Source organism: Salmo trutta, chromosome 33 (genome assembly GCF_901001165.1).
Source record: "Salmo trutta chromosome 33, fSalTru1.1, whole genome shotgun sequence".
In the NCBI taxonomy this organism is placed as follows: Eukaryota; Metazoa; Chordata; class Actinopteri; order Salmoniformes; family Salmonidae; genus Salmo; species Salmo trutta.
The window spans coordinates 937729-965451 of NC_042989.1; the positions used below are offsets into that span (position 1 = coordinate 937729).

The 27723-nt window shown below is 41.6% G+C and overlaps 1 protein-coding gene across 1 annotated transcript; it reads right to left on the reverse strand.

Annotated features, from left to right (window-relative positions):
- Positions 1-1266: 1266 nt before the first annotated feature.
- Positions 1267-27723, reverse strand: ptger2a (prostaglandin E receptor 2a (subtype EP2)). The gene is made up of 2 exons (XM_029729357.1): positions 26115-27723; positions 1267-3268 (listed from the first exon to the last, which is right to left on the reverse strand). The coding sequence occupies exons 1-2, from the start codon at positions 26928-26930 to the stop codon at positions 3011-3013; spliced, it is 1074 nt and encodes a 357-aa protein (XP_029585217.1). The 5' UTR covers positions 26931-27723; the 3' UTR covers positions 1267-3010.

The window sequence follows — 27723 nt, forward strand, 5'->3', positions numbered from 1 at the left end:
AAGAAACCACTGCTCCAAAACCGCCATAAAAAAGCCAGACTACGGTTTGCAACTCACATGGAGACAAAGACCGTACTTTTTGCAGAAATGTCCTCTGGTCTGATGGAACAGAAATAGAACTGTTTGGCCATAATGACCATCGTTATGTCTGGAGGAAAAAGGGGGAGGCTTGCAAGCCGAAGAACACCATCCTAACCGTGAAGCACGGGGGTGGCAGGATCATGCTTTGCTGCAGGAGGGACTGGTGCACTTCACAAAATAGATGGCATCATGAGGAATTAAAATGATGTGGCTATATTGAAGCAACATCTCAAGACATCAGTCAGGAAGTTAAAGCTTGGTCGCAAATGGGTCTTCCAAATGGACAATGACCCCAAGCATACTTCCAAAGTTGTGGCAAAATGGCTTAAGGACAACAAAGTCAAGGTATTGGAGTGGCCATCAAAAAGCCCTGACCTCAATCCTATCGAACATTTGTGGGCAGAACTGAAAAAGTGTGTGCGAGCAAGGAGGCCTACAAACCTGACTCAGTTACACCATCTCTGTCAAGAGGAATGGGCCAAAAATGTACCCAACTTATTGTGGGAAGCTTGTGGAAGGCTACCCGAAACGTTTGACGCAAGTTAAACAATTTAAAGACAATGGTACCAAATACTAATTGAGTGTATGTAAACTTCTGACCCACTTAGAATGTGATGAAGGAAATGAAAGCTGAAATAAATCATTCTCTACTATTCTGACATTTCACATTCTTAAAATAAATAGGTGATCTTAACTGACCTAAAACAGGGAATTTTTACTAGGATTAAATGTCAGGTATTGTGAAAAACTGAGTTTATATGTATTTGGCTTAGGTGTATGTAAACTTCTGACTTCAACTGTAGAGGTAGGATTTCTTGCTGATATCATGTTTTTTCAGTGCCATCTCTTTGACATTAGCTAGGTTTCCATCCAATTGGTGACAGATTTTCATGCAAATATTCAAAAATCCATATAAAAACAACATGCACATTTTCCCACCAGAGATGTGTTTCCATCAAATTGACTTGTTACGGATAAAACAATGTGTATATTCCCATGTACCGAATAAAAAGTTAAATGGGTTTCCATCGCATTTTCAACTCTACTGATGGTCTTGTCACAAAATAATTGTGTTATATAGCGAATGTGTCCACTCTGGTCTTGGCACGTGCACACTCGCTAATAGCTCGCACTCGCAGATACAGTGCGGGTATAGCCTAAATGATGACATTATTATGGACAAAATAGCAAGATTATTTTTATTTGTCAAATGGCAGCCAAGCATGAATCATCATGTCACCAGAATAAGACCCTCGATATGTATTGGAAATGAAAAAAGCGTTTCCACCGCCATTTCTTGCATAATAAATGTTAACTACACAAAAATAAGCCACATTGTCTGGCGTATTGTCTTGTCAACATTTGGAATGTTTACCAACAAATTGTATTTTTCCATCAGGCCTGTCGTGACATTTTTTTATACGACATGTACTTTACTCACATAAAAAGGTTTACTGACACACACAAACAACACATTTACAACTGCGCACTGAACATTCATGAGTACCTTGTCACCAGGTACACTAACACATCAATGAGATCTGAGGGCTGGGACACATAATAAATACTCAAGCTGTCCTTTCAACTGGCCTACCTGGTTAAATAAAGGTGAAATAAAATACAACACTAAGGTACCTCATAAGAGTACAGACGAAACCTCCTCTCATAGCACGATTCTCATAACATAACCACATTAATTTGTTTGATAAAAAATGTGAATGTTACAAAAAGAAATGTCACTCTCGAGCTATTACCCTTTGACCGTTTGAGGTGAGTACCCAGTGGGGTGAAAGGGGAAAGGTCAATGGGTCATAGCTGCAGGGAGAGGGGATAGTGTATGTGTGTGTCAGACCTGGGTTCAAATACATGTATTTGATTATTTGTTATTTTCTGTGTACCGTATTTGAGTATTTTTTACTAAAATACAGTACAAATACAGTACTAATATTTTAATGTGTCCCGAATCAACCACTTCTATTGGATAGCCTACTTTAAATAGACTACTATTTGAAAGTATTTCCAAATACCTATTTCCAAATACATTATTTCAAATACCAAACAGACCTGGTTGGTAGTATTTAAATATTTATTTACAAAATACATGCAAATGCTTTCCAAGGTTATTTCCAAATACATTCCAATATTAAACTACTTGTGTTTTCGGAAAAAAAATACCAAATGCTTACATCCAAATGTCTTTGAAAGTATTTGAAATACCCTAAATAGTACTTGAACATAGGTCTGGAGTTTGTGAATCTTGGTTAGATTACATGGATGACTCTGGCTTTTCTGATAACAATTCCCAAAACCACAAGGATTCCACTTGATAGCTGAAGGAACATCTCAATAGAAAGAATACATGTAAACTTCCCTGGGAGTCCGAGGGTGTGGTAACAGGGCACGGTGCCAACAACGCATGCATCTGGAGCATGATCAACTCACATAGAATAAACAGTCCTTATCTGATTTAGTCCCTTCAGTGATGTGAATCCTGGTTTGCTGTCCTTGCAGTAGCCTCTGATTTGAGAGTCCAGGCTGTAAAAACAAATAATGGGTAGTACTTTTAAGAACGTGACCCGTACTGCAACCATTCTTCTCAGAGTTGGAGTCTAACTGACAGTCAAATGTCTGTTGCTGGCCTCTGGAGGCTTCCAATATGAGCCTCAGAGCTTGTTCCAAAACAAGTAAGCACCAGCCTACTTTGCAGGAATGTGTAGGTTGCCGCTCCGCTTGTCCAGAAGTTGCCCCTAAGTAGCCACACGCACACCCCACATCCCTGCAATAGTACCAAACCACTAGGCAGGCACCACATATGGGCAGTGGCACTATTCTGAGTGGCTTCTCCCTTCAGAGACAACATACAAGGCCCCAATTAGGTCCAGTCCATCAAAGGGTCAAACCATATGCGTGGATATCGGGGGGGGGGGAACTAGGAGACGGCACTGGGATGGCACAACTCCAGCTGGGTGTGCGTCTGCTTCCCCAGGGAGGACTTGAAGAAAGACTCCCTGGACCGCAGGAGGGGCGTCTTGCACAGGGCTCCCCAGAAGAAGCGCAGCACTGATGGGCTGAGGAAGATGAACACCCAGGGGTCCACGATGGAGTTGGTTGAGAGAAAGAGGAGGGCGATGAGGTCCATCTTGTGGCTCTCCTTCCTCTGCCCCGTGGAGTTGATATAAACACGGATCTAAGAGACAAGAGAGGAAGAGAAGACACTGAATAACGAGTCCTGATCAAATGACTTACCGAGGAATCCCACCGCTGCCACCAACATCCAAAACAAAGGTAATGTGGTTTGGTAAGAAGAATGCCCCTCTCCCCACCAGTGTGATTACTACATTTGAGGGTTAAGAGCTTGAGGTAATCACCTCATATAAGCACTTGGGAGTACGGCTAGACTGTCCTTCTCTCAGCACATATCAAAGTTGCAGGCTAAGGTTAAATCTAGACCTGGTTTCATAATCTCTCCTCTTTCACCCCAGCTGCCAAACTAACCCTGATTCAGATGACCATCCTACCCATGCTAGATTACGGAGATGTAATTTATAGATCAGTAGGTAAGGGTGCTCTCGAGCGGCAAGATGTTCTTTACCATTCAGCCATCAGATTTGCCACCAATGCTCCTTATAGGACACATCACTGCACTCTATACTCCTCTGTAAACTGGTCATCTCTGTATACCCGTCGCAAGACCCACTGGTTGATGCTTATTTATAAAACCCTCTTAGGCCTCACTCCCCCCTGTCTGAGATACCTACTGCAGCCCTCATCCTCCACATACAACACCCGTTCTGCCAGTCACATTCTGGTAAAGGTCCCCAAAGCACACACATCCCTGGGTTGCTCCTCTTTTCAGTTCGCTGCAGCTAGCGACTGGAACGAGCTACAAAAAACACTCAAACTGGACAGTTTTATCTCAATCTCTTCATTCAAAGACTCAATCATGGACACTCTTACTGACAGTTGTGTCTGCTTCGCGTGATGTATTGTTGTCTCTACCTTCTTGCCTTTGTGCTGTTGTCTGTGCCCAATAAAGTTTGTACCATGTTTTGTTGCTACCATGTTGTTGTCATGTGGTGTTGCGACCATGCTGTGTTTTCATGTGTTGCTGCCATGCTGTTGTTGTTGTCTTTGGTCTCTCTTTATGTAGTGTTGTGGTGTCTCTCTTGTTGTCATGTGTGTTTTGTCCTAGATTTTTAATCCCAGCACCTGTCCCCACAGGAGGCCTTTTGCCTTTTGGTAGACCGTCATAGTAAATAAGAATTTGTTCTTATTCAATTTTTTAAAAACTGTCTAAGTGCGGGATCCTTGCCTGAAGCTGGTGTAGTGGGTACGGCACATATTGCAGCACATATTCCCCACCCCACCGTGGGTACTAATCACCACTGCATCTCCCCTATCTGTTTCCCCACTCATTTAATCCTCTGTCTGAATAAAATTAAAATACACAAACATTATTTTTAAAATAGTGTGTGATCCCACCGATGCCACCAACCGTCTCAATATGCTGTCACCACCAATCACTAGCAAGGCTTAACATCTGATTCTCCAAGCTCTCGCAAACATCTTTGTTCTTCCATTCTCCCAAAAGTCAAATAGACCAGAATGTAATCCTTGCCTGCTCCTAACCAGCCAAACCACATTCCTTGAATCCTTTTTGAAACCCTTGTTTTGGAGATTAGCGTCAATGTCAGATTATTGAAAACAGATCGTCTTTGGTGGAAACAAAAGCTTCAGAAGCTAATAATTCATTAAATCTGGAGTTATGTGAAAAAAGAACAAGTCTGTAATAAATAAATATTGAAACATATAAAGTCCAAGTCACTTGACCCGAAATACAGTGCCTTCAGAAAGTATTCACACCCCTTGACTTTTTACACATTTTGTTGTCTTACAGCCTGAATTTCAAACTGATTCAATTGTGTCACTGGTCTACACACAATACCCCATCATGTCAAAGTGCAATTATGTTTTTACAAATGAATAAATAAATGAAAGCTGAAATGTCGAGTCAATAAGTATTCAACCCCTTTGTTATGGCAAGCCTAAATTATTTCAGGAGCCAAAATTTGCTTAACAAGTCACATAAGTCACTCTGTGCAATAATAGTGTTTAACATAATTTTTGAATGACTACCCACATATACAATATCTGTAAAGATCCCTCAGTTGAGCATTTCAAACACAGATTCAACCAAAAAGACCAAGGAGGTTTTCCAATGCCTTGCAAAGTGCACCTATCAGTAAATGGGTAAAAATAAAAAAAGAATACACTGAAAATCCCTTTGATCCACATGGATAACTAAAGGCATAGAAACCGTAAATGACTTGGTAACAGGAAATACATTTATTTCCATGAAAGAAATTAAAAAGTAATTTTGGACTGATCAATGTAGATAGTTTCAAATACATGCAATGTAAAAGTTGCATCACAAAACTTCTATTTTGTCATAAAATTATGTTAATATGATAGGGAAGCTAAATAAAATCTTGCAGAGAGCATATCCAACTGACAATCTCTTAGAAAAAAATATGAACTATTGGAAGCAAGACTTAAAAAGAACTGATGTTGGCACAAGATGGAGGGAAAGTGTGAGCATAACTAACGAAATTACAGTTAACTAAAATGTGCGCTTAATCCAGTATAACTAAATGTATAGATTTTTTTATACAAGAGACAAAATGCACACATTTTACAGCACAATGGTAAGTGTAAAACGAATAATGACTCAATAATTCATGCTTTCTGGGAACGCTATGAAGTCCGGAAGTTGTGGGCAGAGCTAAAAAGTCGGCTGTCAGAAGTATTACAGTGTAAATGTACTTTTAAGCCGTAATCGGAAATATCTCCATATTTCAAGACATGGCATATGGGGGCGTAGTCAGAAGCCCCCAATCACTCTGAAAAAACGTATATTAAAAACTTGGAAAATCAATCAATCAATCAATCAATCAATCAATCAATCTGCCATCATTAACACAATGGAAAAAATTGAATAATTTATTTAAATACTGAAAGTGCCGGGGCTACGGAGAGAAACAAAATGGTGCAGTTTCAGGCCATGTGGGATGTAGTTGATGTTTGTATGATGTTGTCGTGTGTGTGTGTGTGTGTGTGTGTTTGTATTGCTTATAAAAGATCAAGTAAAAAAGTACAACAAAAATGTATTAATAACCCTTTGAGCGTGGTGAAGTTATTATTTACACTTTGGATGGTGTATCAATACACCCAGTCACTACAAAGGTACAGGCGTACTTCCTAACTCAGTTGCCAAAGAGGAAAGAAACCACTCAGGGATTTCACTACAAGGCCAATAGTGACTTTCCAACACAACACATTCTTCATATTTTCTAGCATGGTGGTGGCTGGATCATGTTATGGGTATGCTTGTCATTGGAAAGGACTAGGGAGTTTCTTTTTGGGGGGGGGGGGGCAAAAATAAGGGAATTAGAGCTAAAACAGGCAAAATCCTAGAGGTAAACCTGGTTCAGTCTGCTTTCCAACAGACACTGGAAGACAAATTCACCTTTCAGCAAGACAATAACCTAAAACACAAGGCCAAATATACACTGGAGTTGCTTACTAAGACAACATTGAATGTTTCTGAGTGGCCTAGTTAGAGTTTTGACTTACAAACCTGTTAAGGATCGGACCCTTTTTTTCAATTTTCGTCTAAAATGTCATACCCAAATAGAAACACTTTGAAGTTTGCAGAAATGTGAAATTAATGTAGGAGAATATAACACATTAGATCTGGTAAAAGATAATACAAACAAAAAAACATGCATTTTCAATTATTTATTTTTTCCCCCATCTTTTGAAATGCAAGAGAAAGGCCATAATATAATATTGCAGTTCAGGCACAATTTAGATTTTGGCCACTAGATGGCATCAGTGTGTGTGCAAAGTTTCAGATTGATCCAGAGAAGCATTGCAATACTGGACAATATTTTGTGTCAAGTCTGCCCAAATGTGCTGAATTGGTCAATTGATAGATTTTCAAGTCCATAAATATAGAGAACATACAAAAATGATATGGTAATACAAAGGTAATTTTACACACTCCTAGGAATGTCATACATGATGGATCATTAGCTTATACACTAACTTTCACACATCTAGATGGCCAGACGGGGTGGCTGTGGAGCCAGAGACAGCAGGGGTTCAAACTGTAGAACCCAGTTCTTATATATGATTTTAAAAATTGATTTTATCAAACAAAACTATGCTACATTTTATCTCTGGGACCCTCGGGATGACAAATCAGAGCAAAATTACTGAAGCACATTATTTACCTTCAGAGGTGAATGTATCAAACCAGTTGCTGTGAGAAACGTTTTTTTGCTGTTGTGCATTCTCCTCAAACAATAGCATGGTATTTCTTCACTGTAATAGCTACTGTAAATTGGACAGTGCAGTTAGATTATATAATTTAAGCTTTCTGCCCATATAAGACATGTCTATGTCCTGAAAAGTTTGCTGTTACTTACAACGTCATACTAATCACATTAGTGCACGTTAGCTCAACAGTCCCAGTATAGCGACACCGATCCCGGAGAGGTTAAATCGTCTTGAAAATATATAGCAAGAAAATGGCTATCTACAGTAGCAATGATCAACAACCAACTTCACAGAGCTTAAAGAATTAAAAAAATAATACTTTTGAATTCAGGCTGTAACAACAAATTGTAGAATAAGTCAAAGAGTATGAATAGTTTCTGAAGGCACAGTAGCTATTCCACATGCTAAATGGCACAGAGCCAAAAAGGTATTTGCGGGAATGAAACAAGATTTGGTCAGGTACAAATTTCCACCGGACTGTCTGTCGCTAGATACCTTATAACAGTTGCTATTTTCTAAATTAAAGTCAAATAAAGTATATTATTTTTGGAGAAAATTACATCAATTTCCCCCTTAAGTAATTCCACAATAATGATCGGAAAATGTAACCAACCATCTCACAGGTTTTTATTACTCTTGGTATTATTGAAACAGTGGAGATGCACATTCCTCGACCGAGCACACACACACAAACTGTATGCTGCTAAGCTGTGTGTACTGTTGGGGTTTCCCAGTGTGACTCAAGGGCGCTGTGTCCAGTAAAAGTGAAAGTACTCTAGACTCTTTCGGGCAAATTTCCTGAAACATCTATCATTACGACAATATCCTGTGGGTGGAACTAGCATTGTGAACAACACTGAGTAGAGTGGAAAAACACCACAGCCATGCCTTACGAGACCTTAGATTACTCAAATTACAATGGGGCAACATAATGAGCTGAACTCTTCTGTGTGAATTGTTGACACAGAGTTATTTAGTGTTTTAAATGCATTCTAATATCAGTCTGCCTTATGCAAATGCAGTAACGGCTTTATAAGTACCTCCAGATGAATACTTTGTGTTGAACTTGTTGATTCTCCAAGACTTTCTCAACAGTTTTCCCTTGTGTCCTTTCTCCATGCCCTCTCAGAACACATTGGAGAAGAACACCCATGGTTCCTCCCTTCTGACCTCCTTCAATGCATTTTGAGTAGGAAGCGATGAGATAGGACTTGAGAAATTGAGCAAAGATCATTGAGAAATAGCTTACATGTAAATTTGGTATTTCCCTCCCTCCCCCAACCAAGCTGCCATTTTTGTTTGCCAATAATCAGGCTGTTAGGGAACACCACCTTAATCCCAGGGTTTAATACTAAATAAAAATATTTCAGAGAGCTCCTTTAAATTCTCTACTAATTATGTTTGTCAGAACCCTATGTGCCCTCGATCTAGAACAAACTGTCTGGATTGTGTAATTATTGATTAGTTAGAGAACACTTTGGGCAGATATTGAGGAGACATGCAGAAACCTGTATTCTCAGTCAGTGTCTTATTTCAACAGTGAAACGCCGTTTAATTATTCATCATTTTATCGGTGCCTGCTGGCACAGTAACGAGGGAAAGTCGAGCAAGCAGTGTTCACAGGCAGGATCCGGTTTCATCGACAGCAGGCAGACGTAGAGTATAGGCGCCAACCCCACGGGGGGTCTGACTGTTTGCATTACCATAGAGTGCCCTATATTGCCTATAAGACTACCTCTGAGTGATAAGGTAAACATTAACCAAAAAGTGGGAAATAAGTTTTAAAAAAGCCTAAGATTCTCATTTATCCCCTTTTACCACCTTCAACGTATTGGTTGTCACAATAGGGTGTCCGAACGAAATGGTATGTTTGAAATGGAACAAATTATGACATTATTGATGACAACCTATACAAGTTGCGTGGTTAACAAGCATACTTTTATGTGGGACCCTATGTTTTGCCTGATAAGGCCGATGTTCTGCTTGATATATGCACGGTGGGTTGGAGCGTCATTGGGCATCCATGTGTTTGTGTCTAGGGCTGTTTTTGCTGTGTACACTCCCTAGGGGCAGGCACCTTGTCAATTTAGCGGTAGAGTATTTCTTGGTAAGAAGACTATTTAATAAATCGATGCATCTCCTCCATCATAGGAAGCGGGGGTGGTTGAGATGGAAACTTGGTCCCACGTCTATGTGACCCTGATGAAGCTCTAATTGAAGATACGCATTCTAGATAGTATCTTCATTGGTGTTGTGCATTCATAGGTATAATGCATTATGATAGGGTAATAATGCATTCACTTGTAATAATGTATGACCCCATCGGCCATGTTTGAATACCCTCACTTACGTTCTAAATAGTACCCAAAATATAAAGTTTTATATAATGAGAAATGTAGAAAATGTAGCATGCTTTAAATGCCAGGATGTCATACTGTTTTAGGGTTTTAATCTAGTAGAATTGGCTGCATAGTATGTGGGACGATTAGTATACAGTATGTCGTTTTAGTAAGCAAAGTAAGGCAAGACAGATTTAGGAAACACCAATAATAAAAAGCTACAAAGTCAACTTTTTTACAAAAGTGTTTAAGTTTTGTGAGGGACTGTTGGTGACATTTGGTTTCCTGCCTACATGACCTACTAGAGGATACCACTCCGCCCACCTCATTGCTGTCTACTTAATTTCTCTCCTATTAAAGTGTATTTAAATACACTAATAACTTCTTCATGTAAGTGTTGAACTACATACACTTGTGTAATGTGTTTATATCATAGCACAACTGGGTCCCTATAGGAGTAGCGTAAGTTGGTGAAAAAAAATGGGAAACTGACATGAAGAACACGTTCAACTTAATAATAAAAAATATGTTTTCCCCATCTCAAGGAGGTTAAATAAAAAAAAGACAATAGTAAGTCGAAAATCAAATCAAATTTAGTCACATGTGCCGAATACAACAGGTGTAGATCTTACTGTGAAATGCTTACTTACAAGCCCTTAACCAACAATGCTTTAACTTAGGGATAGGCCCCTTTTTTCTCCATTTCCTGTGTGAATGACATGCCCAAAATAAACTGCCTGTAGCTCAGGCCCTGAAGCCATGATATGTATATAATTAGTACCATTGGAAAGAAAACACTTTTTGTAGTGTTTGTAGAAATGGTAAAATAATGTAGGAGAATATAACACAACAGATATGGTAAAAGAAGAGACCATCCTCTTAGAAATGCAAGAGAAAGGTCATATTGTAAATTAGCTCCATGGATGCAATTCCTGTGGCTTCCACAGGGTGTCAGCAGTCTATGTTCAAGGTTTCAGGCTTGTACCTTAAAAAACGAATAAGATTTAACAGTTTTAGTAGAAGGACACAATCTTGGAAATCTTGATTACATTTTAGGATATCTGAGGAGTAAATAGAAACTTATTTTGACTGGTTGAAACAAAGTTTAGGGGTAGATTTTTGGATTCCTTTAACGGCAAGTTGAACGAGTGGATTACTCAAATCAATGGCGCCAACTAAATATACTTTTTGGGATATAAAGAAGGATTTTATTTAACAAAATGACACTACATGTTATAGCTGGGACCCTTTGGATGACAAATCAGAGGAAGATTTTCAAAAAGTAAGTGAATATTTAATCGTTATATGTGAATGTATGAAACCTGTGCCGGTGGAAAAATATTTTGTTAAGTAATTGAAAAAAATTAAAGTAACAAATAATTAAACAGCAGCAGTAAAATACAATAGTGAGGCTATATACAGGGGGTACCGGCACAGAGTCAATGTGCGGGGGCACTGGTTAGTCGAGGTAATTGAGGTAATATGTACATGTAGGTAGAGTTAAAGTGACTATGCATAGATAATAAACAGAAAGTAGTAGCAGCGTAAAAGAGGGGTCTGGGTAGACCTTTGATTAGCTGTTCGGGAGTCTTATGGCTTGGGAGTAGAAGCTATTAAGAAGCCTTTTGGACCTAGACTTGGCGCTCCGGTACCGCTTGCTGTGCAGTAGCAGAGAGAACAGTTCATGACTAGGGTGGCTGGAGTCTTTCACAATTTTTAGGGCCTTCCTCTGACACCGCCTGGTATAGAGGTCCTGGATGACAGGAAGCTTGGTCCCTGTGATGAAATGGGCCGTATGCATTACCCTCTGTAGTGCCTTGCGGTCGGAGGCCGAGCAGTTGCCATACCAGGCAGTGATGCAACCAGTCAGGATGCTCTCGATGGTGCAGGTGTAGAACCATTTGAGGATCTGAGGATCCATGACAAATCTTTTTAGTCTCATGAGGGGGAATAGGCTTTGTAGTGCCCTCTTCACGACTGTCTTAGTGTATTTGGACCATGTTAGTTTGTTGGTGATGTGGACACCAAGGAACTTGAAGCTCTCAACCTGCTCCACTACAGCCCCGTCGATGAGAATGGGGTTGTGCTCGGTCCTCCTTCTTCTGTAGTCACAATCATCTCCTTTGTCTTGATCACGTTGAGGGAGAGGTTGTTGTCCTTGCACCACACAGCCACATTTCTGACCTCCTCCCTATAGGCTGTCTCATCGTTGTTGGTGATCAGGCTGTTGTGTCACTGTCAACGGCAAACTTGATGATGGTGTTGGAGTCGTGCCTGGCCATGCAGTCATGAGTGAACAGGGAGTACAGGAGGGGACTGAGCATGCATCCCTGAGGGTCCCCCGTGTTGAGGATCAGGGTGGCGGATGTGTTGTTACCTACCTTTACCACCTTGGGGCGGCCCGTCAGGAAGTCCAGGATCCAGTTGCAAAGGGAGGTGTTTAGTTCCAGGGTCCTTAGCTTGGTGATGAGCTTTGAGGGCACTATGGTGTTGAACCCTGAGCTGTGGTCAATGAATAGCATTCTCACATAGGTGCTCCTTTTGTCCAGGTGGAAAAGGGCAGTGTGGAGTTCAATAGACTGCATCATCTCTGGATCTGTTGGAGCGGTATGCAAATTGGAGTGGGTCTAGGGTTTCTGGGATAATGGTGTCATGACCAGTCTTTCAAAGCACTTCAAGGCTACAGACGTGAGTGCTACGAGTCGGTAGTCATTTAGGCAGGTTACCTTAGTGTTCTTGGGCACACGGATTATGGTGGTCTGCTTGAAACATGTTGGTAATACAGACTCAGTCAGGGACAGGTTGAAAATGTCAGTGAAGACACTGGCCAGTTGGTCAGCGCATGCTCAGAGTACACGTGCTGGTAATCTGTCTGGCCTTGCGGCCTTGTGAATATTGACCTGTATAGAGGTCTTACTCACATTAGCTATGGATGACATTAATGCTGAAACTAAGGAATAGATAGATAGAGAAGGCAATCAATAAAGTGATGGAGTCCAGGTGAGTCCAATGAAGCGCTAATGTGCGTAATGATGGGCAGCTTGGCGCCCTTGAGCGCCAGAGAGGGAGAGCGGGAGCAGGTGTGACAGTACCCTCCCCCCTCTAGGGGTGCCACCCGGCGTCCCACCTTGGCGAGCCTGACAGAGGCCAGCAGAGGCGTGGGAGCCTGACGAGCCGGCTGAGGCATGACGTGGGATGGGAGCCTGCCGAGCCAACCGAGGCAAGAAAAGCTCTCAAACCAGCTAAGGCATGGAAGCCTGATGAGCCAGATGAGGCATTCCCGGTTCCTTTGGCAGCGGCACCCGGACCCGACATCACCAACCAAAACAAAAAACTCCCTGATTCCAATATTGGTGTCAGCATTCTGTGAGGACAGATGCTGGACAAGGGAAACATAACGACATTAATGCTGACACGGGATCAAACTGAGGAATAGACAGATATAGAGGAGGAAATCAATAAAGTGATGAGTCCAGGTGAATCCAATGAAGAGCTGATGCGCGTAATGATGGTGACAGGTGTGCGTAAAGATGGGCAGCCTGGTGCCCTCGAGCCCCAAAGAGCAGGAGCAGGCGTGACACATTAACTCTTTAGAACCCATAGCGGCAGTCAACAGCCTTTCTTTAAATTACTATAGCGGCCGGGATTGGCCTTGTTTTCCGAACAATAATATCTTTGTCAATATCGCTAAATGAACTTGCTAACAAACTTTGTTGTATTCGCGTGGCTGTTGTCATCAACCAGAAACAGGGTATGCTGTTATTTTAATTTTCAATGTTTTTTTCACTTCATTACTCAAAATGAACGCGCTGAAGCGGACACGACTTTTCACTGTGAAAGAGGTTGTATCTCTATGTTGGTTGGTGATACGGATTCAGACACATCCTTGCACTTTGAAAAGCGATGATGTGGAGGTGAGTGAAATAAGTAAACAGCAGATATACTGTATGTTTGATGCCGTGAAACTTGGGGAATAGCTCTAAGATTAGCAAGTCCTGTCATGTCATGATAATTTTGTTGGTATAGGCGAGCACATCATTGGTGGAGCTCGAATGATTGTGCTCTGTCTCATGGAAATAGTCGCAGTGTTTAGCTGTATATAGTAAGCAAACTAGTTGGTTGTTTTGTCTTGTTCACAACGATGTAATTCATATGGAAATGGCCTGCTGCTTGCTATAGCTAGCTAGCTAGCAAGCTAGTTAGTCTGTTAGACAAGAAAAGCTCTATGTAGCGGTAAATTTGAGCTGCGCTCACGAAACGTCACCTCAGCTGTCACACAGACAAACAGCTAACTAGCCACCGAAATGAAGGCTGGAGTAATTTGTGTTTTCTGTTGTGTTTAGGTTATGGTTTGTCATGTTTGCTAGGTGCAGATATTCAAAGGCTATATATTGCCTATTTTTTCATATTATTTGACAGCTTAGCTTTCGTGTTAGGGTAGATGCCCGTGAAGTGGAGCTCATATGATGAGTTGGATATATGTTTACATAGCCAGCTAACAAGTTGCTTGTTTTGTCCTGTTTCTACCAATGCAATTCATTTGGAAACTGTCTCAGCTTCGTAACTAATCAGCTAAAATTGACAAACTTTATAGTTAGTCTGTCAGGCAAGAAAGCAAGTGTTGATTGTGGGAGGAATTGGAAGGTGTGTAACTGTATCACACAATTTATTATGGAAACCCCTTATTATGAAGAGTGTCTATGGTTGATTAAAAGACAGGAAGGAATACAGACAGTGTGAGAGAGAGATTATGTTTCTGACCACAATTGTACCGTATTTGTTGATCCTCTCCTCTCCCTCTGTTACTCTGTTCCTCTAAGTCAGTGAAAGTAAATGAAGGGATATGGAGAGTAAGGGCTCAGGAGCAAAAGGCAGGAAGTATGAGGAGTTAGGGATAATTGGAGGGATAGAGATGTGGAGTGAGGAGGGGAGCGAGAGGAGAGTGGAGGGAAAGGAACATGAAGAGGAAGAGGGAGGGCACACCCAAGAGGGGAGTCTACATTTCCATGGACTGTGTGTGCCCGAAGTCCCACCATTCACCCTTGTACCACCATTCACCCTTGTACCATACTGCCTGGGCCTGAAGTGACAGTGGCTTTGGAGTTGTTTTTAAAAACGGTAGGAACTTACACTATATGACTAAAAGTATGTGGACACCTGCTCGTCGAACATTTCATTCTAAATCATGGGCATTTAAATATATATATATTTAAATATATATATATATAAATAAATATATATATATATATATATTTAAATATATATATAAATATATATAAATAAATATATATATACACTGCTCAAAAAAATAAAGGGAACACTTAAACAACACATCCTAGATCTGAATGAAAGAAATAATCTTATTAAATACTTTTTTCTTTATATAGTTGAATGTGCTGACAACAAAATCACACAAAAATAATAAATGGAAATCCAATTTATCAACCCATGGAAGTCTGGATTTGGAGTCACACTCAAAATTAAAGTGGAAAACCACACTACAGGCTGATCCAACTTTGATGTAATGTCCTTAAAACAAGTCAAAATGAGGCTCAGTAGTGTGTGTGGCCTCCACGTGCCTGTATGACCTCCCTACAACGCCTGGGCATGCTCCTGATGAGGTGTCGGATGGTCTCCTGAGGGATCTCCTCCCAGACCTGGACTAAAGCATCCGCCAACTCCTGGACAGTCTGTGGTGCAACGTGGCGTTGGTGGATGGAGCGAGACATGATGTCCCAGATGTGCTCAATTGGATTCAGGTCTGGGGAACGGGCGGTCCATAGCATCAATGCCTTCCTCTTGCAGGAACTGCTGACACACTCCAGCCACATGAGGTCTAGCATTGTCTTGCATTAGGAGGAACCCAGGGCCAACCGCACCAGCATATGGTCTCACAAGGGGTCTGAGGATCTCATCTCGGTACCTAATGGCAGTCAGGCTACCTCTGGTGAGCACATGGAGGGCTGTGCGGCCCCCCAAAGAAATGCCACCCTACACCATGACTGACCCACCGCCAAACCGGTCATGCTTGAGGATGTTGCAGGCAGCAGAACGTTCTCCACGGCGTCTCCAGACTGTCACGTCTGTCACATGTGCTCAGTGTGAACCTGCTATCATCTGTGAAGAGCACAGGGCGCCAGTGGCGAATTTGCCAATCTTGGTGTTCTCTGGCAAATGCCAAACGTCCTGCACGGTATTGGGCTTTAAGCACAACCCCCACCTGTGGACGTCGGGCCCTCATACCACCCTCATGGAGTCTGTTTCTGACCGTTTGAGCAGACACATGCACATTTGTGGCCTGCTGGAGGTCATTTTGCAGGGCTCTGGCAGTGCTCCTCCTGCTCCTCCTTGCACAAAGGCGGAGGTAGCGGTCCTGCTGCTGGGTTGTTGCCCTCCTACGGCCTCCTCCACGTCTCCTGATGTACTGGCCTGTCTCCTGGTAGCGCCTCCATGCTCTGGACACTACGCTGACAGACACAGCAAACCTTCTTGCCACAGCTCGCATTGATGTGCCATCCTGGATGAGCTGCACTACCTGAGCCACTTGTGTGGGTTGTAGACTCCGTCTCATGCTACCACTTGAGTGAAAGCACCACCAGCATTCAAAAGTGACCAAAACATCAGCCAGGAAGCATAGGAACTGAGAAGTGGTCTGTGGTTACCACCTGCAGAACCACTGCTTTATTGGGGGTGTCTTGCTTATTGCCTATAATTTCCACCTGTTGTCTATTCCATTTGCACAACAGCATGTGAAATGTATTGTCAATCAGTGTTGCTTCCTAAGTGGACAGTTTGATTTCACAGAAGTGTGATTGACTTGGAGTTACATTGTGTTGTTTAAGCGTTCCCTTTATTTTTTTGAGCAGTATATATATATATATATATATACACACACCTTTATTTAACCAGGTAGGCCAGTTGAGAACAAGTTCTCATTTACAACTGCGACCTGGCCAAGATAAAGCAAAGCGACATAAACAACAACACAAACGTATAGTGAATAACACAATAGAAAAAATATCTATATACAGTGTGCAAATGAGGTAAGGCAATAAATAGGCTGTAGTGGCGAAGTAATTACAATTTAGCAACTAAACACTGGAGTGATAGATGTGCAGAAGATGAATTAATATGGAGTTGGTCCCCCCTTTGCTGCTATAACATCCTCCACTCTTCTGGGAAGGCTTTCCACTAGATGTTGGAACATTGATCCGGGGACTTGTTTTCATTCAGCCAGAAGAGCATAAGTGAGGTCGGGCACTGATGTTGGGTGATTAGGGCTGCCAAACCCAGATTCGTCCGTTGGACTACCAGATGGTGAAGTGTGATTCATCACTCCAGAGAACGTGTTTCCACTGCTCCAGAGTCCAATGGCGGCGAGCTTTACACCACTCCAGCCGACACTTGGCATTGTGCATGGTGAATCTTAGGCTTGTGTGCGGCTGCTCGGCCATGGAAACCCATTTCATGAAGTTACCGAAAAACATTTATTGTGCTGACGTTGCTTCCAGAGGCAGTTTGGAACTCGGTAGTGAGTGTTGCAACCGAGGAAAGACGATTTGTATGTGCTATACGCTTCAGCAGTCGACGATCCCATTCTGTGAGCTTGTGTGGCCTATCACTTCGTGGCTGAGCCGTTGTTGCTTCTAGATGTTTCCAATTCACAAAAACAGCACTTACAGTTGACCGGGGCAGGTCTAGTGGAGCAGATATTTGACGAACTGACTTGTTGGAAAGGTGGCATCCTATGACGGTGCCACGTTGACAGTCACTGAGCTCTTCAGTATGGCCAATCTACTGCTAATGTTTGTCTATGGAGATTGCATGGCTGTGTGCTCGATTTTATACACCCGTCAGCAACGGAATCCACTAATTTGAAGGGGTGTCCACATACTTTTGTATATATAGTGTGTAACTGTTCCAGAGTTTATAATGGATTACAACAAGAAAATGGGCGGGGTTGTCCATCTCAACCAACTGAGGATCTATTACAATGTTGGATGCACAGGCAGAAAATGGTGGAAGTATATGTTTTGGGAGGATGCTCAATATTGCCATCATAACATATTGTATGTAGCAAACAGTTACATTTGAAGTCGGAAGTTTACATACACCTTAGCCAAATACATTTAAACTCAGTTTTTCACAATTCCTGACATTTAATCCTAGTAAAAATTCCCTGTCTTTAGGTCAGTTAGGATCACCACTTTATTTTAAGAATGTGAAATGTCAGAATAATAGTAGAGAGAATGATTTATTTCAGCTTTTATTTCTTTCATCACATTCTCAGTGGGTCAGAAGTTGACATATACTCAATTAGTATTTGGAAGCATTGACTTTAAATTGTTTAACTTAGGTCAAACGTTTCGGGTAGCCTTCCACAAGCTTCCCATAATAAGTTGGGTGAATTTTGGCCCATTCCTCCTGACAGAGATGGTGTAACTGAGTCAGGTTTGTAGGCTTCCTTGCTCGCACATGCTTTTTCAGTTCTGCCCACAAATTTTCTATAGGTTTGAGGTCAGGGCTTTGTGATGGCCACTCCAATACCTTGACTTTGTTGTCCTTAAGCCATTTTGCCACAACTTTGGAAGTATGCTTGGGGTCATTGTCCATTTGGAAGACCCATTTGCGACCAAGCTTTAACTTCCTGATGATGTCTTGAGATGTTGCTTCAATATACAGTATCCACAGAATTTTCATGATGCCATCTATTTTGTGAAGTGCACCAGTCCCTCCTGCAGCAAAGCACCCCCACAACATGATGCTGCCACCCCCGTGCTTCACGGTTGGGAGGGTGTTGTTCAGCTTGCAAGCCCCCTCCTTTTTCCACCAAACATAATGATGGTCATTATGGCCAAACAGTTATATTTTTGTTTCATTAGACCAGAGGACATTTCTCCAAAAAGTACGATCTTTGTCCCATGTGCAGTTGCAAACCGTAGTCTGGCTTTTTTTATGGCGGTTTTGGAGCAGTGGCTTCTTCCATTTATGTCGATATAGGACTCGTTTTTCTCTGGATATAGATACTTTTGTACCTGTTTCCTCCAGCATCTTCACAAGGTCCTTTGCTGTTGTTCTGGGATTGATTTGCACTTTTCGCACCAAAGTACGTTCATCTCTAGGAGACAGAATGCATCTCCTTCCTGAGCGGTATGATGGCTGCGTGGTCCCATGGTGTTTATACTTGCGTACTATTGTTTGTACAGCTGAACGTAGTACCTTCAGGCGTTTGGAAATTGCTCCCAAGGATGAACCATACTTGTGGAGGTCTACAATTTTTTTCTGAGGTTTTGGCTGATGTCTTTTGATTTTCCCATGATGTCAAGCAAAGAGGCACTGAGTTTGAAGGTAGGCCTTGAAATACATCGACAGGTACACCTCCAATTGATTGAAATGATGTCAATTAGTCAATCAGAAGCCATGACACCATTTCTGGAATTTTCCAAGCTGTTTAAAAGGCACAGTCAACTCAGTGTATGTAAACTTCTGACTCACCGGAATTGTGATACAGTGAATTATAAGTGAAATAATCTGTCTGTAAACAGTTTTTGGAAAAATTACTTGTGTCATGCACAAAGTAGATGTCCTAACCGACTTGCCAAAACTATAGTTTGTTAACAAGAAATTTGTAGAGTGGTTGAAAAATGAGTTTTAATGACTCCAACCTAAGTATATGTAAACTTCCGACTTCAACTGTACATGACCTACAGCATGGTCAAACAAGGTAATGTTTCCAACATTTTCGGACTACTAAACAACTATTGATTTAGAACCACAGCGAGTTACCGCAAGTCGCAAAGAAAACAGGATCTGCCTTCACTAATCAACATCATCTAATCACCTATGCTTGGTATAAAACAGTGACAACTAAAAGATACCAAAAACGAATTAGTCCAATCAGCATCAGCTAAATATGACGTGGCTGTCCATGGTACTGATTTGTGTGCGCGTGCAAGTAGAAAAAACATGTTGACTCACCCTACTTGTAGAGAAATGCCAATGCCATCCTCCTCCAATGCCTAAATGGTCTATGACTCTGTTATACAGTACACACTTTTAGTTTTTGTTGTCCTAGGCTACTTGGCTAAACTACTTGCTCGCTAGCCTAACTTCCTTTCATGTGCAACGATATGCCACGTCAGCTAGTTAACATTATCCTACTACATCTTGTAGTTGTTGAACTTCCATCCTCTCAGGCCAGGGGCAGAAAGGCCACAAGACAACGACATGCAACAATTCCATTTTTTGGGGTCAATAATGACATTTGGCTTGTGATGTGATTGGTCTGAAGCCAAATCCAAACTGGCTTCCCTTGACATTTTTTTTTTTATCAAGGGAAGCCAAATGCTTGCTGGCTTCCCTTGCATTCGATGCTACAGGTGGCACATACTAAGACAGAAGGGCGCTGTTTCGTTCGCTCGGATGGATGCTTTCTCCGCTGAGATACATTTCCTTCAATTTGCAGGCTGAATGTATGAAAAGCTGAACGTATGAAACAAAAAGATACATTGTGTTTTTTTCTTGGTATATTTTCTTGGTAAATTCTTCCTTTGGCATCCATGAATATACGCCACTGATAGAAACGCATTGGGCTTATTTTTGACAGATATCGTTAAGGATAATACAAGGTTAAAAAAGGAACCTTAAACCTCTTAGATGTAAAGTCCCCTGTTTTGGGGATCTGTGTGGTTCTGGTACCGGTTTCGACTGACATTTTTCTGTTTCGACCGACACCATATATTGAAATGGCTTGCATTGAGTGGTAGCCGTGATTCTCATGGACACAGGAGTACGTCTGACACCAGGATGTGAAATCTGACACCACATGAAGCTGGGATGTCCCTCCAACCATTTAATTCGCTCTTCCGACTGTCCATCAACTCCTGGCTGAACCCTATGTCACAGCCACTAACAACAATATGCCTGGAATCCTTACCTGGTAACCCAGCAGGAGATTGCAGTTTCGTCGCTGTAAGACATTCAGAGATCGATTCATAGCCATTCATATAAAATAATTCATAGACTTTAAATTAACACCACTTTCTGTTTGTCATAGACTGAAATTATTAATATGAATGGCGGGTTCCTAACAAGTTCAGGAAGCCAAGCTAGAGCTCTGTGAGATGTTCACAGCGATGGGGGCAGACGGTTTGATCAAGAGAGACCTTTTGAGAATATGCACATTTTCTCTAACACTCAATACACAAATATGTATTTTAAAGTTATAAGGATGGTGATTGTTTTTTGTCATTTTATATATTGATTATACTCTATTTAGGAAGAGAAAAAAAGCCTTATTCATAGTTTTGTTGAATAGGAAATACATCAGATATTTATATCGTATTTGTACTGTGTACTTGAGCTTTTGTCCTCAAAAGTAACTACACTTCAGCAATTTATAACTATTTTTACCAGAAAGGTGAGATTTTATCCTTTCTTGGAGTATTTAGCATTACTAGTTATTTTTTATGGCTCTTATGATAAATAATTAAGTTTGGGGAGTACGTAGATTATATTTCTGATTACATTTAAGAGGTTTTAAGGTTAATTTAAGAACCCATACTCTGCCATCAGTTTGTTTTTAAACGTTTATAGACTTAAGGCGTGCTTTTGAGAACCCTTTTCAAACGAGTGGTTCGCTTTGAAACCAGCAGTGCGCTTGTGAGTAAAGGGTGCTTGTATGTATAATCCGTTGGTCCAAAGACGCACTGGAGGTGGGACGTGCACGGATGGTTGGAGACACGACAGGTGAGAGACGACTTGCAATGGATCGATGTGAATGGTGAGTAAATGTTAGCTATTCACTAGCTAACAATAATAATTCAAACTATTATCAAAAAACAGTACAATCAACTCAAATGTTATTTGTCACAGGTGCTGAATACAACAGGTGTAGACCTTACAGTGAAATACATACTTACAAGCCCTTAACCAACAATGCAGTTAAGAAAAATAAGTGTTAAGTAAAAAATTAAATAGAAAAACAACAAATAATTAAAGAGCAACAATAAAATAATAGTAATGAGCCTATATACAGGGGGTACCGGTACTGAGTCAATGTGCGGGGGCACAGGTTAGTCGAGGTAATACGTACATGTAGCTAAAGTGACTGCATAGATAATAAACAGAGTAGCAGCAGAGTAAAAATGGGGGTGAGGGGGGTCAATGCAAATAGTCCAGATAGCCTTTGATTAACTGTTCAGGAGTCTTATGGCTTGGGGGTAGAAGCTGTTAAGAAGCCTTTTGGACCAAGATTTGGCGCTCCAGGTACCGCTTGCCGTGTGGTAGCAAAGAGAACAGTTTGACTAGCGTGGCTGGAGTCTTTAGCAATTTTTAGGGCCTTCCTCTGACACCGCCTGGTATAGAAGTCCTGGATGGAAGGAAGATTGGCCCCAGTGATGTACTGGGCCATATGCACTACCCTCTGTAGTGCCTTGTGGTTGGAGGCTGAGCAGTTGTCATACCAGGAGGTGATGCAACCAGTCAGGATGCTCTCAATGGTGCAGCTGTAGAACCTTCTGAGGAGCTATGCCAAATCTAGTAATGTACTCTGTTTTGATCAGCTAGCCAAGCTACATAGCCTGTAATGTTAGCTGATAATTGTTGGTACGTTTTAGCTAATGTTTTGGGGTCCCGAGGGGCTCAGCGGTCTAAGGCACTGCATGCTATAGGCGTCATTACAGACCCTGGTTCGATTCCAGGCTGTATCACAACCGGCCGTGATTGGAGTCTAGAAGGGAGGCGCACAACTGGCCCAGCATCGTCCGGGTTAGGGTTTGGCCGGGGTAGGCCGTCATTGTAAATAAGAATTTGTTCTTAACTGACTTGGCTAGTTAAATTAAAAAATGTTAGCTAGCCAGTGACAGTTACTGTAATGTTAGCTAACTTTAGCTAGCTCAATTCAATATTTAGAAATGTTAGTCTTCATTTTAACCCTGATACACTCTCACCACCTCCTTCCATCCTCCTCCCTTCAAGAATTTAGTCCCTGTCTTATTCTGCTTCTGTCCAGTTAAAGCATTAAAGCAGCAATATGTAACTTTTTGGGCGACTTGAGCAAATTCACATAGAAATGGGTGTTATAGATCTGTGATTATCATTGAAAGCAAGTATAAGAAGTGGTAGATCTGTTCTATGTGTGCTATTTCTATGCTTCAAAAGTACTCCTCGTTGAAAGACCAGACGGGGAAGGGATATGTATGAATTCTTCAATTTTCCTACTCACATGAATTCACACACTAATAAACTTTTAACACCATTGTTCCTACCCAGACATTGTTTATTCCATCACATTCGTACGTTTGCCCACTTACAAAGAAATGATCAGTCTATAATTTTAATAGTAGGTTCATTTGAACAGTGAGAGACAGAATAACAACAAACAAATCCAGAAAAACGCATGTCAAAAACGTTATAAAATGATTTGCATTTTAATGAGGGAAATAAGTATTTGACCCCTCTGCAAAACATGACTTAGTACTTGGTGGCAAAACCCTTGTTGGCAATCACAGAAGTCAGACATTTCTTGTAGTTGGCCACCAGGTTTGCACACATCTCAGGAGGGATTTTGTCCCACTCCTCTTTGCAGATCTTCTCCAAGTCATTAAGGTTTCGAGGCTGATGTTTGGCAACTCGAACCTTCAGCTCCCTCCACAGATTTTCTATGGGATTAAGGTCTGGAGACTGGCTAGGCCACTCCAGGACCTTAATGTGCTTCTTCTTGAACCACTCCTTTGTTGCCTTGGCCGTGTGTTTTGGGTCATTGTCATACTGGAATACCCATCCACGACCACGGTGAAGTTGTCCTGTCCCCTTAGCAGAAAAACACCCCCAAAGCATAATGTTTCCACCTCCATGTTTGACGGTGGAGATGGTGTTCTTGGGGTCATAGGCAGCATTCCTCCTCCTCCAAACACGGCGAGTTGAGTTGATGTCAAAGAGCTCGTTTTGGTCTCATCTGACCACAACACTTTCACCAGTTGTCCTCTGAGTCATTCAGATGCTCATTGGCAAACTTCAGACGGGCATGTATATGTATTTTTGAGCAGGGGGACCTTGCGGGCGCTGCAGGATTTCAGTCCTTCACGGCGTAGTGTGTTACCAATTGTTTTCTTGGTGACTATGGTCCCAGCTTCCTTGAGATCATTGACAAGATCCTCCCGTGTAGTTCTGGGCTGATTCCTCACCGTTCTCATGATCATTGCAACTCCACGAGGTGAGATCTTGCATGGAGCCCCAGGCCGAGGGATATTGGCAGTTCTTTTGTGTTTCTTCCATTTGCGAATAATCGCACCAAATGTTGCCACCTACTCACCAAGCTGCTTGGCGATGGTCTTGTAGCCCATTCCAGCCTTGTGTAGGTCTACAATCTTGTCCCTGACATCCTTGGAGAGCTGTTTGGTCTTGACCATGGTGGAGAGTTTGGAATCTGATTGATTGATTGCTTCTGTGGACAGGTGTCTTTTATACAGGTAACAAGCTGAGATTAGGAGCACTCCCTTTAAGAGTGTGCTCCTAATCTCAGCTCGTTACCTGTATAAAAGACACCTGGGAGCCAGAAATCTTTCTGATTCGGAGGGGGTCAAATACTTATTTCCCTCATTAAAATGCAAATCAATTCATAACATTTTTGACATGCGTTTTTCTGCATTTTTTTGTTGTTATTCTGTCTCTCACTGTTCAAATAAACCTACCATTAAAATTATAGACTGATCCTTTCTTTGTCAGTGGGCAAACGTACAAAATCAGCAGGGGATCAAATACTTTTTTCTCCCACTGTACCTACACATATAATTTTTATCAGTAAGATAGTCTTTTGATTGGTATGGTTGATAACAATAATTATTATTGTATTTTTAGTATAGGTTCCTATCTTGTTGTTGATACATTATCAAATATGAATGTTCATCAACAGTTGACATTGTATCAGGGATGGAAACTGGTGTAACGCCCTGGCCATAGAGGGGTTTTTTGTTCTTTATTTTGGTTAGGCGTTCTATGTTCATTTTTCTATGTTGGCTGGTTTCTTTGGTTTGGCCGTGTGTGGCTCCCAATCAGGCACAGCTGTAGTTCGTTGTTGCTGATTGGGAGTCACACATAAGTAGCCTGTTTTTCCTTTGGGTTTTGTGGGTGATTGTATTCTGTTAGTGTGTTTTCCTGACAGGACTGTTTTGCTGTCGTCTTTGGTTTATTTTTGTCAAGTGTTCTCTTTTTCAATTAAAATTCTAATGATGAACACATCCTCCGCTGCACCTTGGTCTAATTCTGACGACGGACGTTACAACTGGTGAGGGTCCAAAAAGGGAACAAAAAATGTGCATATAATTTGCATATTTGCAGAGAATAACAAGTACATAATACATATTTTAACAATCTTAATACTCTGGAAACATGTTTATGGTAATTTATTACGTAGGTCAAATTTAATCCACAGAAGTGTATTGTGCCATATCACATATCACAACGTGTCACAACGTGTCGCTGAGCTCATGAGCGGGACTATAGGCCTATTTGTTTGGCAAAACACCTGTGCATGGCTGCTGTGCATATGTTTTGGTTATTTGGATCTCCATTCGCCTTTTGTTTACTGCTTTTGTTTACTGCTTTTCTTTACTGTTAATTGATGAGAAAGCCAGAGTTCCCTCCCCTCTCTCTGACCTTCTCCAATGGGTTTTGAGAAGGGGGCGAGAAGAGGACATGAGGAGCATGCAAATGAGATTCTTCCAGGGAGAATATCTGTCTGCGCCTCTTTTATAGCTAAATGGGTGATACACTCTGCGTCTGGATACTTTGTCAGACCCCCCCAAAACTTTTTTTTGCAAATCTACACAATTCACATGGATGACCTATTTTGAGATCAAAATGGTGAATATCACTGAACAATGGTAGGTTTGTATCCCTGAGTACTTAATTTATTGATTGCATATTTGTATTTGTATTACCTTAAGTCAATAAAATGAATGTGTGACTTTACAAGATTGCCACTCCATGTTATTTTATTATTCTTGTTATGATTATTACTACTATTATTCATAATAGAATACATGCAACATAAAAGGTTCCTACAGGAACTTTAACACCCTAAAAGGTTCTTTGAGTAACTTTTTTAAAAGGTTCCTCAGGGAAAAGGTTCCTGGAGGCCCTTTAGGTGTTCTGCTGGTGTTGCAATCTGAATAACCCCTAAAGGTGCCTCCAGCCTTTTTTTAAAGAGTGTAACTACCGCCTATCAATTGAGAAATAAAATTTTGCTTGATTCAATTGTGCAAAAAATATCAGTGTTAGTCAATTAAGGGAACACCCGGGAGGAAAACAGACAAATCGTATAACTTTTAGAAAAACAATTGTTTAACTTACCACCAGAGGAAGGGAGCAAATCACGAATATCACCGTCATGAACACCAGTACTATAAGATGTTCGACCTCTTCGGACATGGAGAGGACTCTCCGGTCCTTCTTACTCCGAGTTGTCACGGATCCCCCGTTTAGTTTGCGCCTCCGGTACATCAAAACCAGGTGGTAAACGACAAAGGCGTTACACGCCGCTATAGCGAGGACTAGGATGAGCATAACCGTTGCGTAAAGGACTGGATAAACTCGGTCTTCCGGCATTAACGGATTCATATCAATGAAGCACCACGTCCCCGGGCAATACTGCACGTAGTCCCCAAAACCCAAAAAGGGCATGAGGCAAAACACCCCGCACACTAAATAGATGAATGGAATGGTGATGTATCCACAACGTTTGGTGATGTGCCGCCCGTAGAAGTATGGACACCCAATGGAGAGGCATCGCTCAAGCGCCATTGCGAAGAGGACAGATAACGTGGCCAAGCTGAAAAAAGTCATACAGAATCCAAAATACTCACACATTGCGGGAGGGTTACTGTCAATCATAGAAATAATGGTGGTGTTAAAGGAGTAGGCTGCCAGGACGAAAGGGCTGACCAGACAGGTGCCCATCAAGTCAGTGACGACTAGCGTGGTGACCAGGACGTGGAAGAGCGACAGTCGCTGCCGGCTCTTGTCCTTCCTGCGACGGATCTCCAGAAGGATCAAAGCGGCCAAGTTCCCTATCACTCCGGCAGAGAACATTATCGCGCTGGTGCGCGGGTTCCCATTGTCGATGTGCAGGTTGCTGTGGCATGGGTCCTTCTCGGTGTTGTTTGCCATAGGAAGAGTTTTGCTTCCGTCCAAGACTTCAGTGCTGATTGGGTGAGATTCCAAAACGATTCACTGTTCCTGAGAATAAGACAGTGCTTTTGTTTCAGCACTTCAAAAATAAAAAGCGCAAAGTGAAGTATACCAACTTCTATTCCTCTTATGAAATAAAGTTTGCCTTTGTTTTGCTTTGCTGTGATCCGGAGCTTGTGATGCGAGATCATGCTAGAGTATGGAGCCACGCGCTTTCTCTCTCCACCTTTTCTTCACACAAATTACAACTCTTGCGAAGTCTTGATTCACAAAATATAGGCACACGTTGCCCTACTTCTATATTGTTTCCTGTCCAGAGAAAAAAACGACAATAGTCTGAACCAGCCGATGTGTAGTCATTCCGTCCATTATTTAAGGGTCTATGTTTTGCCGGCGTTTGTTTTTCTTTGGTAAGTATAATGCGGATGTTCTGCGTGAGTGAGCCATGGGTTCCTCTCCCTGAATGAGCTGTTTGAGCGTAGTAATGCAGGGACGTCACCGACATGTCGATACACCCTCTCCTCCAATACAGAGGTGGAAAGATTTTATTCAGAAGAGTGGCACACTCAAGCACAGTTGGAGCTGATTGTGCTGAATGTCATGGTAATGTGGATTACTCTTATTCAATGCATTTTAACATGGTCTGTATGTTTTGGAAGTTCTTATTTCTAGACAAGATCATTGATGACTAGTCTAGTTCTATTTTATAGCCAATAGAGGGGATTAAATTAGATTAAGTAAAAGGCTTCAAGGGTAATTTAATTCAGAAAAG